This window comes from Sciurus vulgaris (assembly GCF_902686455.1).
Source record: "Sciurus vulgaris genome assembly, chromosome: 9".
Classification (NCBI taxonomy): Eukaryota; Metazoa; Chordata; class Mammalia; order Rodentia; family Sciuridae; genus Sciurus; species Sciurus vulgaris.
The window spans coordinates 29,607,124-29,623,563 of NC_136469.1; the positions used below are offsets into that span (position 1 = coordinate 29,607,124).

Consider the following 16,440-nt stretch of genomic DNA (forward strand, 5'->3'; position numbering starts at 1 on the left):
ACATGCTGCTGAAAAGAAAGTGTATTCATTCTTTGTTGAATGGTATATTCAATATAAGTCGGTTAAGTCTAAATTGTTGATTGTGTTATTGAGATCTATGGTTTCTTTATTCAATTTTTGTTTGGACGATCTATCCAGCGGTGAGAGAGGTGTATTAAAATCGCCTAGTATTATTGTGTTGTGGTCTATTTGATTTCTGGAATTGAGAAGGATTTGTTTGATGTACATGGATGAGCTGATGTTTGGGGCATAGATATTTATGATTGTTATGTCTTGCTGATTTATGCTTCCCTTAAGCAGTATGTAATGTCCTTCTTTATCCCTTCTGACTAGTTTTGGCTTGAAGTCCACATTATCTGAAATGAGGATGGATACTCCAGCTTTTTGCTGTGTCCGTGTGCATGGTATGTTTTTTCCCATCCTTTCATCTTTAGTCTATGGGTATCTCTTTCTATGAGATGAGTCTCTTGCAGGCAGCAAATTGTTGGATTTTTCTTTTTAATCCATTCTGCCAGTCTCTGTCTTTTGATTGATATGTTCATGCCATTAACATTCAGGGTTATTATTGTGATATGATTTGTATTCCCAGTCATTTGACTCATTTTTGTTTTTTGACATGATTTGGTTTCCCCTTTATTTGGCTATTCCTTTAGGCTAGTTCCTCCCATTGCTGGTTTGCATTGTTGTTTTTCATCTCTTCCTCATGGAATATTTTGCTGAGAATGTTCTGCAGTGCTGGCTTTCTTTTTGTAAATTCCTTTAGCTTTTGTTTATCATGGAAGGATCTTATTTCATCGTCAAATCTGAAAGTAAGTTTTGCTGGGTATAAGATTCTTGGTTGGCATCTGTTTTCTTTCAGGGCTTGGTAAATGTTGTTCCAGTCCCTTCTAGCTCTTAGGGTCTGGATTGAAAAATCTGCTGATATTCTTATTGGTTTCCCCCTGAATGTAATTTGATTCTTTTCTCTCGCGGCCTTTAAAATTCTGTCTTTATTTTGTATGTTAGGTATTTTCATAATAATATGCCTTGGTGTGGGTCTGTTGTAATTTTGTATATTTGGAGTCCTATATGCCTCTTGTACTTGGTTTTCCATTTCATTCTTCAGATTTGGGAAATTTTCTGATATTATTTCATTGAATAGATTGTTCCTTCCTTTGATTTGTTTCTCTAAGCCTTCCTCAATCCCAATAATTCTTAAATTTGGCCTTTTCATGATATCCCATAGTTCTTGGAGATTCTGTTCATGATTTCTTACCATCTTTTCTGTTTGGTCAACTTTGTTTTCAAGATTAAATATTTTGTCTTCAATATCTGAGCTTCTGTCTTCCAGGTGTTCTATCCTATTGGTTATGCTTTCTATGGAGTTTTTAACTTGGCTTATTGTTTCCTTCATTTCAAGGATTTCTGTTTGTTTTTTGTTTTTTTTTCAGTATCTCTAACTCTTAATTGAAATGATCTCTTGCTTCTCGTATTTAGTCTTTTAACTGTTGATTGGTGTGATCATTTAATGCCTGCATTTGCTCTTTCATCTCCTCCTTCAGTGCCTGCATTTGCTCTTTCATCTCCTCGTTTGCTTCTCTGATTGTTTGAATTATGTACATTCTGAATTCCCTTTCTGACATTTCTTCTGCTGTGCTGTCATTGGGTTTTATTGATATAGTATCTAGGTTTGTTTGGGACATTTTCTTCCCTTGTTTTCTCATATTGGTCAGATGTCAGTGGGACTTTGTGATATTGCAGAATTCTTCTATTGGCTTATAGTGTCCCTGTAGATTTCCAGTGTATCACCTCCCAGCCTTTAGTAGACTGAAGTCTTGGAGGAACTTGATAATGCAGTGCTTCCAAGGAAAGCTGCCCTTAGCCCGCTATTGGTTCCAGGACTTAGAGCTGGCTCTGTGTGGAAAGGCTCTCACTGGGGGGCCTGCTCCAAGAAGCTAGCCTGGAAAGGTACTTCCCGCTGGAGGGGGCTGGGCTATCGGCTGCTTGGGGAAGTACCTGGCTGCCCTGTCCAGGTCCCTGAAGCAACCTGCGGGCAGGAACTCGCCGCCCTGGTTCAGGGACTTGAAGGTTGGTTCTGTGCAGGAAGGCTCTCACTGGGGGGCCTGCTCCGAGATGCTGGAGAATCTGGCCCTGTGGGAGGAGCCCACCGCCAGAGTGTGTAGGGCTGCCTGGCGAAGACTCTAGCTGCTCTGCCCTACTCTAATAAGCCACCCGAATCCGGGCCTGCCTCCCGGGCAGTGCTTCACCGGGTGGGGAGACTCACCCAGTGGCTCTATTTTAGTCCGAGTCTCTCGATGCCTCCCCTTCTTGAATCCTGGGTTCTGGAGTGACTGGAGATGCAGTCACCCTCTAGTCCGCCGTCTTGGATCACCCCATTCTTATTTTCTAGTTCCTGCTGGATCAGCCTTTCTCCTCCCTGTCCGTCCAGACTATCTGTCCAACATGTGTCCATCTATAAAGTCCTTGTGCAAGATCCTCATTGGTAAAAGCCTTGCAGTTACACACACACTGATTGCTCTCATCTCTAAGCCACCATCAAGCTCCCCTGTGGGACCACACGTTCAGTCCTGGTGTCCTTAAGTGAGCCTTGACAGCTGCATGCGGCAAGACCTTGAGAGACAGAAGCTTCTAGTACTTCTTCAGTTTGTCCTCAGCTGCTCGTATATTGTACACATGCAAAGCACTCAATAAACATGCAGTTGGCTAAATAAATGTAGCAAAAGAAGTGGTGAGCACCCTTTTCCCTCCATTAAAATGGAGCAGTGTGTTGGTTGTGCTGGAAAATAAAATCACCAAGGCAAAGAGCTAACGTTTCCTCTTAGTTTTTATGTCGCTGATGTGGATTTAGAGAACCTCAGAATTTTGGAGGCAGGAAGGTAGGCCATCTGGTTCAGCATTATCATTTCACAGCTGAGAAATGAAGGCTCACAATTTGGAAAGAAATATTCAGAGTCTTCAAGCTTCATGGTTGTGAGAAAAATAAGGCCACAGCCCAGATGGTCTCCCAGTTCGTTGACATTAGATTGGCACAGAAGGCTTAGGTGGTGGCTTCTCCTGGCATTAGGTGGTCCTTAAATGTCCCAGGTGCTCTTCCATTGGCTTACAGAGCCTCCCTTCTTTCTGCTTCACCAAAGTCTGTGAAGGAAGGCACTTCTCACAGACACAGACACAGCACGACATGTCCGAGCCCAGCTGGGACATGCAGTGGGCAGCAGAGGACGCTGGTCTGAGGCATCAGGCTGACGTTATGCCTGCAGTATTGGAGACACCCAGAGATCACTTGACTTGCTGTGGCCCCCGGATGCCAAGGGTGAAACGCAGGTATCTCATATTCCCACTGCAGACCATTGTCTGCCCCTGCTCAATGCCTTTGTCTTTATCTGTAGACCAGAGAGCGTCATGGCTTAGGAAGGGGGCTCATTGGTGATTCCCTGGTCAGCAGAGGGAAAGATCAGCGAAGGTGAGTGCTGGACCACCAGGGGGGATGTCAGCGGCCTGCAGCCAGTGTGGGGGAGGCCTCTGGCTTGCTGAGTCCTGGGAGAGGACTGACCTTTTCCAGTGTGGATGGAGGCGGGAGGTGAATCGCAAGCCAGCTGAGCTGCTTTCGGGACCTGGGTCCCAGCAGCCTTTCCCAGGATGGCTTTATGAGTTGCTTTGGGGTGTAGAGTTCTCATGGCTTCAGAGTACATTTAACTTTTATGCAGAATTATCAACAAAATAAGCACCGTTTTGGTGATTTGTTCCACTGCAGCTTTTCATTTCATTTTTTGAATTTTAGATTTTGAATTAAAAATGAACTGTTGACATTGACTCTTATTTGTTAGTTAACAGAAAAGAGAAGTTGACGTATATATAATCCATGTAATTATATATTTATTTAAACAGCGTTTTCAAAGTCATCATTTAATCAATTAGGGAGTCAATGCAGTAGGTAACAATTAGCACTTGAAATAGAGTGAAATAGAAAATAACAGACTGTGCTGTACTGAATACCGGAGAGTATTGTGTGTTATTGTACAGTTTATTTCTGATGATGAGTCATGGTTAAAAGAAGTTTGGAAACACCACTGTCATGCTTGGAGGGTTATTGAGAATGGTGACTAGATTGATTTTGACATTCGGCTTCTGCTTTATTATGAGCTGCACGTACTAGCTGGTCTTATTATGAAACATTCATTTACTAATTCATTCAACAGACATTCTGAACACCCATTACATTCCAGGCGCTGCTCTAAAGGCGGGGCGGAGATCTGTTAGAATTTACTTACAAAGCCAGCATTTTCAGGGAAACGCCCTATTTATTTGCACAAGGTTTAGCTGTAGGTAACAGGAAATTCCCTTGAATGGTCCTTCCCAGCTGCACACACCACTTCTGTTTATTACTTGCGGCCAGGACATGGACAGCCACATCTAGAGGCAAAGGAAGCATTTTTTTGGTTTTGTTTTTTATGCTATCAAGTCAGAGTCTTAAGGAAGAATGGGTGAAGGGATATTGGGGAGCCATTGAGTTGTACCTGCCACAAACCTCATGACTTCTTACATGGTAGCCAGGCTGTGCTCTGTTGATGGGAAGTGGGAAGTTTCTTTTCTAATCATTGGAAAGCCAGGGCTTGGAGGGCCCCTGCTTGGAGTCCTACTGCACCAGGGCATCCTGTGAGGTGGCAAGTAGGAGAGATGAGTTCACATTCCTCTTGCCAGACTTTGGGCCCTGGTGTGGGACCATGCCACCCACGGAAGGGGGGACCTTTATTTAATTGGCAGAAGTCACCTTCTGCTCCGGCCAAGCCATCTGCTAGTCAAACTGTGGGCCTGGGGGGGCTGCTCTGCCCAGGAAACCCTTTTCCTACCATGCGGAAATGCCCTCCATGGGCTGGCCCTGGCTACGAGGCAGGCTCTCAGGTAGCCCAGAGGTGGTCACGCACCTGATGCTGCCCCTCCTCCTAGTGCAGCTCATCTCACCTACTGTCACGACTTTTCACGTTGTAGAAGGCAGGTGGCAAACGGGCATTGGTTGTTTTACTGCACCTCGATGGCCAGAGTGTTTGAGTCTGACCAGGTGCTCACAGCCTCCTCATCTCCGACCCCTCCCTAGTGCCCCATGTCACTTCTTACCCATTGTGGGAGAGGAAATTAGGGCGATAAATTAAGCTTACATTTACTTGTGATTCTAAATGGGAAATGAGCTTGCTTGCTTTTTAAAAAAATTTCCACAAGTGCATGAGGGAGATAATGCTGTACCAGAGGATTCGGTTCTTAAGCATCAGAACTATGAAAAGATAGGGAAGGCCCCACTCTCCTGAGGCACAGAGAAATAATAATTAAAAAAAAAAAAAAAAAAAAGAAAAAAGAAAAGAAACTCACACAAAACCCCACCTTATCTAAGGAAGCCAGGTGGTATTTACCTTGGAAACAAGTGAAGAGAAGAGGGAAATCTGGTCTAAAAGTTGGTGTGAATCCCTTATTCTCTCCCTGTACTCGAAGAGGACATTAAAGATTTATCAGCAACAAATGCCCTGCAAGATTTTCTTCAAGCAGTCATCAGAAAACCAAAAAGCAAGGAAAATGAACAAGGAGGTTAGCCCATTTGTTCTCCTTCCTGCACCGATTGCCTTGCCCCATGCTACCTTGAAGGGCCTCTCTGCTCATTTGGGTGTTCGACGTGCATCTGGCAGTGCTCCCTGTGATTATCCAGTGCCAGGTGATCAGCAGGTTTGGGATGACAGAGAAAAACGACCAGAATGACTAGAATCATTGGATTCGTTCGGGCAGACACCTGCCTGTTATCTGTCTTCCCATTGTGTTGAGGTCTTTCTGTGGCTCAAGGAAAATAAGCCAGGAGTGAAAATTGTCTCGTAACCTCAGGGCTTGCTTTCGTTCTAGTTCCGGTATCTAGGAGGGCTGGTTGGAATATAAAACTCCATCTCTAGACATATAGTTAGTCCAGCAGGCCGACTGAGTTGCTGGGGGTGCAGCGGCTGCCACGAGATGCCACCCTTCCTTCCAAGGAGCTGCTGGAGGAGACTCTGCTCAGGGACCATTTCCCGGCCTTGAAAGTCCTCCTCATCAGAATTCAGTAGGGCTGTCTCATTCATCAGAAGGAGAAACGGGGCGGGGGGAGACCCAGGAGGCATTTCTTTTTTTCCCAGTGGATCCCCTTTCCAGGTTGCCATAACTGGAGACTGTGGCATGAGTTAAGCTTTCTCTTTTCGATGAAGAGTTATTCTCTATAAATAGAAAATTTCCTCTGCCATTCAAGTATTAGCAGATTAATCTTGCTACCCTGCTAATGAAGGCATCCCCCCAAGTGAAAAATGAGTATTTTTTTTCTAGTAACAGGGCTATTGATTTCCATCTTAACACATTTATTGATTATTCTTTGAGTGTCTTGATGGTGCACCAGGGCCTTTGAGAAATCAGTGTAGGTCAGATGTAGTTGTTTCTGCAGAAAGTTTGCAATCTTAAAGGTTGGATAAATGCATTAAGAAAACTGAGAAAGGGAATTGACTTAGCCTAGACAGTTGGAAGCTGAGGGGTTTAATAAGAATTCCAGAATAGGAAAGAAAGTTGAGCCAGGTGCAGTGGTGTACCCCTGTAATCCTGGTGACTTTGGAGGCTGACACAGGAGGATTTCAAGTTGAAGACCAGCCTCAGTAACTTAGTGAGACCCTGTCTTAAAAAATAAAAAGGGTTGGGGATGTAGCTCAGTGGTAAAGCACTTCTGGATTCAATCCCCAGTACTGAATACATACATTCATACATACATACATAGGAAGGAAGAGAGAAGTTAAAGAAAGTAGAGTTTGGGGATTAGCACTTCTCCATCACCGTTTCTTAAGGGGAGGGCAAGGCAAGGCACAATTGAAAGACAGCAGGTGGAATCCCCCTTTGTAATGAGGATTGACTCTTGTGATTGAAAAGACTTTGAGCTATGCCTGAGCTGTGTTGCCACAGGAAGTCCTGTGACTGCTCTGGGTTCAGAGGAGGCTGTGTAGGCACCTGTGTCTCCCTCACTTGCTTTCTTCTCTGAGCCTGTTCCCAGCGTGGGGTGATTCTGTGAGCTTGCCCAGTGCCCTTTCAGTGAGGATCCTTCCTGCTTGGTTCATCTGGAATCAGTTCCCATCAGATTGTACGGGTCTGAAAGCACCAAAACCGAAGGCTTAGCAGAGTCCTTAAATATATAGTAGGTGCTCAGCAACTGTCAAAGATTTGGTGTTTTTATTGTTCTTCACATTGCAACTAGGAAGTCTGAATCAAAGAGAATCTTTCTGGAACAAATAGGAAGGGGAGGAATCAAGTGACCTTTGGAATACTCAGATTTTTTCTTTTGAGCTAAAATATCCTCACATTTCTTTGTTATTCCTGACCTCAGAGCCATGCTATGAATAATTTCTTATGTAATATTTGGGGCATTTCTACAGATAAACTCTATTGGATGATGTTCAAATATAATGGGTCATGTATTTGATTATACTTTGATGAGTTATTTTAATGAGGTCGTAGGACAACATTATGCATATAAAATACAGGAAAGAAGCTGTAGCCATTTGCTCAATCCTCAGAGAGAGTGATTTATGATGGAGAAGAGACAAAAATATTGATGATATGAGAGCAGTGACCCTTCAGCTCGGCCAGCCATGGTTGCAGTGTGGCCCTGTGGACATCAGGCTATTTTTGTTGGCAATGACAGCTTTATTTCTGCTCTCAAATTGTGGTCGACTGGTCCTGTGAGGGTAGAGCAAGGTCTACATGGGCCCACATTGGCAAATACAGAACAAGAAAAGTTTTAGAGGGTTCTTGTGTTCCCTGTAACTCCACCTTGTCCTGGGACACACTCATTCCTTGGGATTCTCTCAGCCTGTCACCTGTGGCCATGTTAGCATCTCCTTGTTTTAGTCAGCTATTTCACTGCTGTGCTAAAAGGATCTGACCAGAACAATTTTGAAGGAGGAAAAGTTTGAGGGCTCATGGTTTCAGAGGTCTCAGTCTTGAACCCTCCATTCCTCAGGGTTCAAGGTGAGGCAGGAAAGCTTGGCAGAAGAATATGGCAGAGACAACCAGCTTACATGTCGATCGGGAAGTAGAGGGGTCTCCACTGGCCAGATACAGATATAAACTGAAAGCCAGGTCCCAATTCCCACCTCCTCCAGCCACACCCCACCACTTCAGTTACTACTCAGTTAATCCCTTTCAGGGGATTAAATCACTGCTTGGGTTCAGACTCTCACAACCTATCATTTCTCCTCTGAACCTTCTTGTATTGTCTCACACATGAGCTTTTGAGGGACACCTCACATCCAGACCATGACACTCCTAATTCTGAAAAATGCCTGGGAGGGAGTGGGGGAGAGGAGTGGAAGTAGAAGGGCTCATTTTTATAAGGGCTATTATATTTCTCCCCGCCTTCTCTCAAAATATGAACACTTCTCCCAAAATATGGACAGACAGACACAGATTACATTTGTCAGTTTTTGCCCCAGTTGAGCATATTTTAAAATGATGCCCCAAATCAGAAAATAATAGTCATCTTTTACCAAGACTCTTTGTGTTGAAATTTAAGCCCATTGTGTTTAATTATCTCCATACTTTGAAAGATAGTGGACTATTCATTTTACAGAGGAAGCAGGCCCAGAGAGATTAAATGACACAATCAAGATCATGCAGGTAATGAATGTTGGGACTTGAACTTGAGTCTGTCTAGCTGTAAAGCCTGTGTTCTTTTCTGAAAACCTCTCTCTCTTATCTTTCACTCCCTGTTTTCCCCCAAATCTCCTTTTCTACTTGGCACTAACAGCCATATTCTCTGAAAGGCTAACATCATTCCATAACCCCTGAGACAGAACTCTTGAAGGTTCTGATGTGGATTTTCCTCTGCTTTTGGCTCCTGCATACAACAGCCACCACTCAGAACTATCTCTCTGTCCCTAGCATTTAACACAGAGCTTTCACAGGGGCTTAACAGATGTTCCTTGAAGAGCACCATTCCTGGTACCTTCCTGTTGCTGGGGAGTGTAGAAGCTAAGAACCCCCAATGGCATGACATTGCTAACAGTCGACATATTCATGACAAAGTTGTCTCTACCGAGAACAAAATGGGAAACAGAACAAAAATCAAATCCAAGTTATAGCGGTATCCTTGGGGGAGAGGTGGTCAGTAAGAACCGCATTAATTCACACACCTGAGACACAGGCTGCTGCAGGCGTGGAGAGCATGCTTCAGGGAAGCTGCACTCAGCAAGGAAGCCGCCCGGCTTGGGAAGTGCCACCATGGCTGTGGCACGACAGGTGGCACTGCCCCCACCCCAGTGTGTCTCTGATGCCGGGTTCCCTCCTGGTAACCCCTAGCCCCACCTTCTGCTGGGAAGATGGAGGGGGCTTCCCCAGGCAGGGACTGGAAGGGCCTGAAAAGCCATCTGTTCCCCGTTGCCCTTTTCTCCCAGAAGGTATGAGTTTATTATACTTACGTGCTTAATGTATTGCAGGTGCTTTGCAGAAATGCCAGGGGAAGGGGGCACATGCTGGCTTTATTTTTACTGTATTTTTTCAAATTATGTTGCCCAAGTCCACAATGTAGCCTTCATTTTCATTTCCTGTTTCTCCGATATTTGGGAATAAATAACCAAACTTACTGACTTCGAATGTCACCTCCACTCACCTCCCCAGCCTGCCTCTGGCGATGGCATCCGTAGTCTGTGGCCTCGAGGTCCAGGAGCAGAAGGGAAGCGTGCAGGGGCCTGGAGGGAGGGAGCCTGACTCATCCACTGCAGACTGTTCTCAGACTTTGAATAATTGGATGTTTTCTGTCCTGAGTGTTTGGCTAGAACAGAGGGGCTGCTCGCTGGAGCCAGGGAGTCTTTGCCTTTCCTTTCTGTACTTGAATATTGTGAGTGCCCATTTTCCTTGGGGTCCCTGGAGCTGCGGCCCTTGCCTGCGTGGGCAGACCTGCCTCCAGCTTGCACCCTGCCTGTCTGTGCATCCCCCTCTGCCCTGTCCAGGCCCCTCCAGCCACACATTCCTTTCCCCTCCGCTGCTTTGCCTGAGCGGAGTTCTCCTGGGTCTCACATTTCCTCACTCTGGTTGGAGTCACTAGGGCTCAGGACTTGTAGGTGACCCGCCAGAACCAGCCATTAGCTAGTTTTCTCCTCTGGCATCAAAAGAAAAGCCAAGGAAAGGTGGCCTCTAACTTGGAGAAGATGCCACAGTCACCTGACCCCACTGCCTGCCACCTACCTGAGTGACAGAAGGTAGGATCCATCTGTTTGCTGCAATGTGACTGGATCACCAAAAAAAAAACAATTAGCAGGTGGAAAATTTACTTTCCAGGACACACATAAACCTGCCATTACAGGGAGGATTCTGGTGCTAATTTAGATGCAAATGGAGTCGCCCAACTAGAGCTGATTACAGAAGGGTCAGGATGTCTATATGCTCAATTTCACTCCTACGCATTAAGTTAATGTGCTGCTGCAATTGTGGGCATGATGGCTGCGCCTGGCTCTGGCCTTAATTTTTTTTTTTTGTTTATAGAGTTTTGATTTTATAGAAGTGGAATGTGACACATGGTGTCACTTCCTCCACCCATCTCCTCTTAAAAAGAAAGCAAATTGTCCATTTCGGAGAAACTTGAAATTCTGAAAAAAAGATACACTTGGAGCTCTTAGGCAAAGATAAAAAGGGGTAAGTTGACTGAACACTGTTGATGTCCTGTTCAGAGGACTGATTGTGACCATGTGCCCCTTCTTCCAGGAGAGAGCATGTTGGGTTATATCCTGGAGGACAGGGCGCTGGGTCGAACTGGTGGGGGATGGAATGGGAATTGTGCCACTGTAGAGCTTTCCAGATGTTCTCAACTCCTTGTGGTCAGAAATGTGTTTTGTGCATTTGCACACGTAGATGTATATATCTGTACAAATTCAAATATATTTACTAGAAATATGAGCAAAGCACATATAAATGATACTGGGTTATATGTATTTCCAACAAAACGTGTGTGAAGGTTTCACAAAACAGCACCTGCTGTTCCTACATGCAGTGTATGCTAACATTTTCTGTTTGAATTTAGTCTAAACTGCTAGTGAACCAATACATTGAATCCATTCACCCATTCTTGGGTCTGAAACTGTCCTTTCAAAAGCACCCGTTTACGGGATTGGCAAAGGTACCTGGCATGAAGAGGGACCCAGGCCCGGACTGGAGGAGGTCAGAGAGGGTGGTGAAGAAAGATTTATTTCAGAGGATGAGCTGAATTGGACTTGACTAATAAAATCAGGTACCTGAGTCAGGGATCTCTTCTAGAACTTGGTCTGAAAAGTAAGCATAGCAGAGCGCCTGCACAGATGGGTTCTGTAGGGTCTGGTTGTCCTTATCTTCCCAAAGACAATTGTTTGAGGAAGCCCACTTTTCTTTGGGCGGTTTCAGTCACCGTGGGCTACTGTTGGAATGAAAGAACATTCATAAGCGTTAGTATCCTTCAGCTCCGTCACCGACGTGCCACAGTGCTGAGGTGCAGTCTCTGGGGAAGTTCGTGGCTACCTGCAGTTCTTGCAAGAAGCAGTCAGTCGATGCTGGTAGCCGATCGGTAAGGCACAGGCCTTCCCCACACTCGCTCCGACTGCCCTTCGTCCCTGAAGCACGAGGTCTGCTGCCTTCCTGTCTCGCTCATAACACTTTGGGGACTTCGTGGAAGAGTCCACTTTACATTCTGAACAGCAGAGCATCTTTCCTCTGGTGGTTTCTCGGCAGCTTTCAAGTGATCACACTTAGGCTCTGGTCTCATCCTCGTTAAGGAGGTCGTCTGTTGGGGGGGATTAGAAGAAGTTTCTGAAAGTAAGGTAATGGGGCAGGAAAAGATTTTTCTGGATAAAAGGCTTCTGCAGGCTCCCAGGATATGGTGGGGAGAAGAGATGGGAAGGGAACCATATTTTCCTGGTTGGGATATTAGTTTAAGGTGAGTGTGACCTCAATTTATAAAGAGTTTGCAACTTGATACTTAAGTTGGGTCTTTAATATTTATAGCATGTTATGTAAATGCTGCCCCTCCAAGGGCTTTCTTAAATCCTCTTAGCTTATTAATGACAGCTTTGATTTCTAAAAAGAAATAAAATCTTTCATTTATCCAGCCTAAGAGTAGTAAACAATAGATGTTTCATGCCCTCCTTTCATGTTAGCCCCCCAAGACTGGGGCTTATGATCTAAGGAGTTTACTGCTGGGCTTCTGAGCTTATTAAGGTCATGTGTAACTTAAGGGGAAAACTGATGCTACGTGATTGGTACAAAAGCAGCTTCTTGAATTCTGTGTGACATGTCAGTTCAGCTGTGGTCGGTAGTTAAGTTGAAACTGTGGCATTAAGGAAGCTGCACACGTGGCCTATTTGGAAGGATTACACGGTGGTACTTTTTTCTAGTGATCAAGCTCATTAGGAAATTAGACTTTGGCCTAAATCGTTTTGGATCAAATTTTTGCTGAACAACCCAAGGTTGCAGTTGTCATGTGGATATGAACTAATGGGACTACATGTTTGGAGTGGTTGGAGTCATTTCCTGCTTAGCTATGCTCAGTGACATCCGAAAGTCCTTCAGGCTGTGGGGGGGGGGGGGCGGGTAGGTCAGTGGCAGAGCACTTACCTCGCATGTGTGAGGCCCTGTATTTAGTCCCCAGCACCTCCACACCCCCTGTCCCCCCAAAAAAGTCCTGAGTCTTCGTAGGCCTTCAGGATACAAATAGAGGAATTTAAAGTGAAGCTCAACTCTAGCAAATATAAATCATTAGATCCCTGGGGGCCATCATTCACTCAGGAGAAGTACTGTCTGTTTACCAGACTCTATACATGGGACTGGGGAAATGGAGAAAGACGGTGTGTCTCACTCGGGACAGTGTTAGAAGTGCCACGCACGGATAGAAGCAATTGGCTTGAGGAGCAGGCGCAATCTAGGAGAAGCACTCATCTCAAAGCAATTCCCCTGCCACGTGCTTGATGCTTCCCTGTTTCCACAGTGTGTTTGGGCTACAGGGAGCCCTTTCAAGGCAGTCCGAAGAGCGTAGCGCGCTGAATTTTGAGGCTCCCACTGGTGGTACCGACCTGGGGGAAGGCTGCACTCTGGGGCTTTGCCCAAGGCCACTTGGGGCACGGCCTTGTGAGTTCTAGAAGATTCTGGAAGAGTGAATGCAAATGGACTTCACACGAGCATGCCCTGTTTAGAATAAAGAAAGCAGACCTCTGACTTGGTAATATCTTATCCACCTGGACGCATCTATCTAGAGCAGCTGAACACCAAGAACTTCTAAAAAGTAATTTGAGAAGCCAAAATAGATAGCTTCAAGCCTTTACGCACAGATGCATCCACTCAGGGCCTATCTGCACGTATCCAGCAGCTCTGGACATCTGGTTTCTAAACTGATCTGTGGATTTTGAAAGCTGAGAATTAAAAGGGGAAGAGGAATGTAGTATAAAAGGAAAAACACAGTAATGGTACAATAAAGTGACAGCTACCACTTTTAAAGGGAGGAAGGAAGATGATAAACCAGAAAAGAGGTGGTATAATCCCTCAAAAAGTATCGCCATCTGTTTCATTTAGAATCAAGTGCGTTGGACTCGCAGTGGGGAGCTTTCTGAGATTTCCAGGGCGTGCTCTTGGAAGCTGAAAGCTGGAACCATTTCTTTGTTGATTTTCTTGAGGCTGGGTGTTTCTGGGCCAGGTAGAGCAAGTGATGACCCTGCAGTGACCTCTAGTCATTAAGACATGTTATATCGTGCCTCTAGGAGAATAAAGAAGCACATGCTACCTCTTAAAATATTTCCAATCCAAATATTTTTTAAAAACTTTCTCGTACCCGGGATTGAACCCAGGGGCACTTAACCTCTGAGCCACAACCCCAGCCCTTTTTTGTATTTTATTTAGAAACAGGGCCTTGCTGAGTTGCTGAGACTGGCTTTGAACTCGAGATTCTCCTGCCTCAGCCTCCTGAGCCGCTGGGATTATAGGCATGTGTCCCAGTGTCCGGCTCTAGTCAAAATGTTAAGGTTCGGATTTTGATGCCTCAAATACGAAATCCTCAGTTCTTTTTTTTTCAGAGTCTTATTCATTGAGAGATTGACTTTGACATTTTACTGCATGGGAAAAATCACATAGGTTAGAACATATTAATGTGTATTAAAAAGGGTCACAGTTACTTTATTAAGTAGTAAGTTCTTATAGCACTTTATAATACTTTATGTGTATTTGCAGCTATAAAAAATTGACTTGGAATTCTCCAGAAACACATCTGAACATCTGTAGCACTTTGTACCTCTCCTTTGCACTTGATTATATTATCATTTTGTTTGTTATAGTCCATGTTCCTGGACAGAAAATATGTCTTTGTTTCCAGCTGCTTTTACGTAGCGGATCCATGTAAATATTAATTGCATGATTAATAATGAAACAAGTTACAGCAAACGTTCTGATTACTCTTTTACTACTCATGTAAATATTTTTAATAATCTGTCCCCCCATTTTTTTTTTGTCCCCCCATTTTTGATGACGTGTTAAATCTTTATGGTATTTGAGCTGTATCTGATGACTGGAGTTTTTGGAAAACTTGAATTGCTTCTTTCTGCCTTTGCTTTTCCCTCGCTGTGTTGAAGGGGGAGGCAGCCTGAGGTGTCCCACAGCGTGTAGGTGATGGGCACCTGTCTGTCCCGTCTTGTATGGGCCAGTGCTGGGTGTTGGGGAGGCAGTGCCGCAGCCTGGAGAGCCGCTTACCTGCGCTCCCTCTCTTCCGTCCAGGTGACCGTGGAGGAGGTCATGACCACGACCGCGTACTTGGACCTTTTCCTGCGTAGCATCTCCGAGCCAGCGCTGCTTGAGATCTTTCTCAGGTTCATCCTGTTGCACCAGCACGAGAATGTCCACATTCTAGACACTCTCACCAGCCGAATCAACACCCCATTTCGGGTAAGAAGAGCCCGGAGGAAGGGAACTTGTCATTCAGATTCCGGGACAGTTTGTTTTGGAAATGAAATTACGAATATTCTCTTTTCTTTCCTAGTCTCCCCTGGCCCCTTTTTTCTTTTTCTTTTTCTTGCATCTATTACCTTCTTTCTAATTGTATAGAGATGAACTGAATTTATTGTTTTAAATTAAGAGCCCTCCCACTTACTGCTTTCCATAGGAGATCTTTCTCAGTTTGTCTGAATTGACTCTTTCTTCTACAGAATTAGCAGAATGCATTTCTCAAGGGGCAAGAATCTGGGGAATATAAGCCCTTAAGTGCAGGTATAGCCAAGGAGCCAGTGTCAAGTCTGGGTGTTAAAGATCATATTTCTGTCCATGAATGCTTTGAAATTCAAGAATGGGAAGTTGGGAACCCAGGGGCACTTACCACTGAGCTACATTCCCTAGTCCCCCTTTTTTTTCTCTTGAAAAATTTTATTTTAAGACAGGTTTCTCTAAATTGCTGAGGATCTGGCTGAGTTGCTGAGGCTGGCCTCAAACTTGCAATCCTCCTGCCTCAGCCTCCTGAGTCACTAGGATTACAGACATGTGCCACCATGCCTGGCTTGGTGATCATTCTTCAATGTGGAGCCTTGGTTCCCTTTGAAAGTCCTGCTATTGCTATTACTGCCACCTATCATAACCCCCTCTACAATAATTTTAAAATAATAATAATTGAACAATGTGTCTTTGCGTTCATAACATGTAGATGTTAATAATAGCACAAGGCAGGGAAGAGGAATGGAGCTAGATGGGAGCAATATTTCTATATTTCACTGGAACTAATTCATTAGCATAAACCTGAAGCAGAGTCTGATGAGTTAAAGCATATTAGACGAACTAGAGCAACTACTAATAATTCAAAAATACAGTAAAAAGATCATTAAAGAAATTAAGATGTTACACTAGAGAAAATATTCACTTATGATTCCACCTAATAGTAGAATACACATTATTCCCCAAGTGCCCATGGAGAAGTCTTCAAGACAGACCATAAGCTTCGTCATAAGAAGAGCCTCACTGTTCCAGTTATTTTGAAAAAATTAAAAAATAAAGTGTCAGTGTATTTCAAAGGATTGGAATTATGCAAAGTATGTTCTCTGATCACAATGGATTGAAATTAAAAAAAAAATTCCCCTTAATATAAGGAAATTAAACAGAAAACTCCTAAATAACTAGTAGGTCAAACAGAAGAATCACAAGGGAAGAGAGAATTTACTTTGAGATGCTGCAACATGGATGTTATTACACCACAGATAATACCTGAGGCTATTATACTAAGTGAAGGAAGCCAGTCAACAAAGGGGAATTGTGTGATTCTATTCATCTGCGGTATCTAAAGCAGTTGGATTTACAGACACGGAAAGTACAATGGTGGCCCTCAGGGGCTGAGTGGGGGAGATGAGGGGGCCATTCAGTGGTTACTGAGTTTTAATTTCATTGTAAATATTTTAGAGATCTGTTGCATAA

At 44.3% G+C, this 16,440-nt stretch overlaps 1 protein-coding gene across 6 annotated transcripts in view; it reads left to right on the plus strand.

The window, feature by feature from the left end:
- FHIP1A (FHF complex subunit HOOK interacting protein 1A) overlaps positions 1–16,440 on the plus strand; it is a 294,902-nt gene that overhangs the window by 240,718 nt on the left and 37,744 nt on the right. For all 6 annotated transcript variants that reach the window (XM_079154187.1, XM_079154189.1, XM_079154186.1 and 3 more), the window contains one exon: positions 14,764–14,931. In XM_079154187.1, the coding sequence (XP_079010313.1) occupies positions 14,764–14,931 (168 nt within the window). The remainder of the gene's footprint in view (positions 1–14,763; positions 14,932–16,440) is intronic.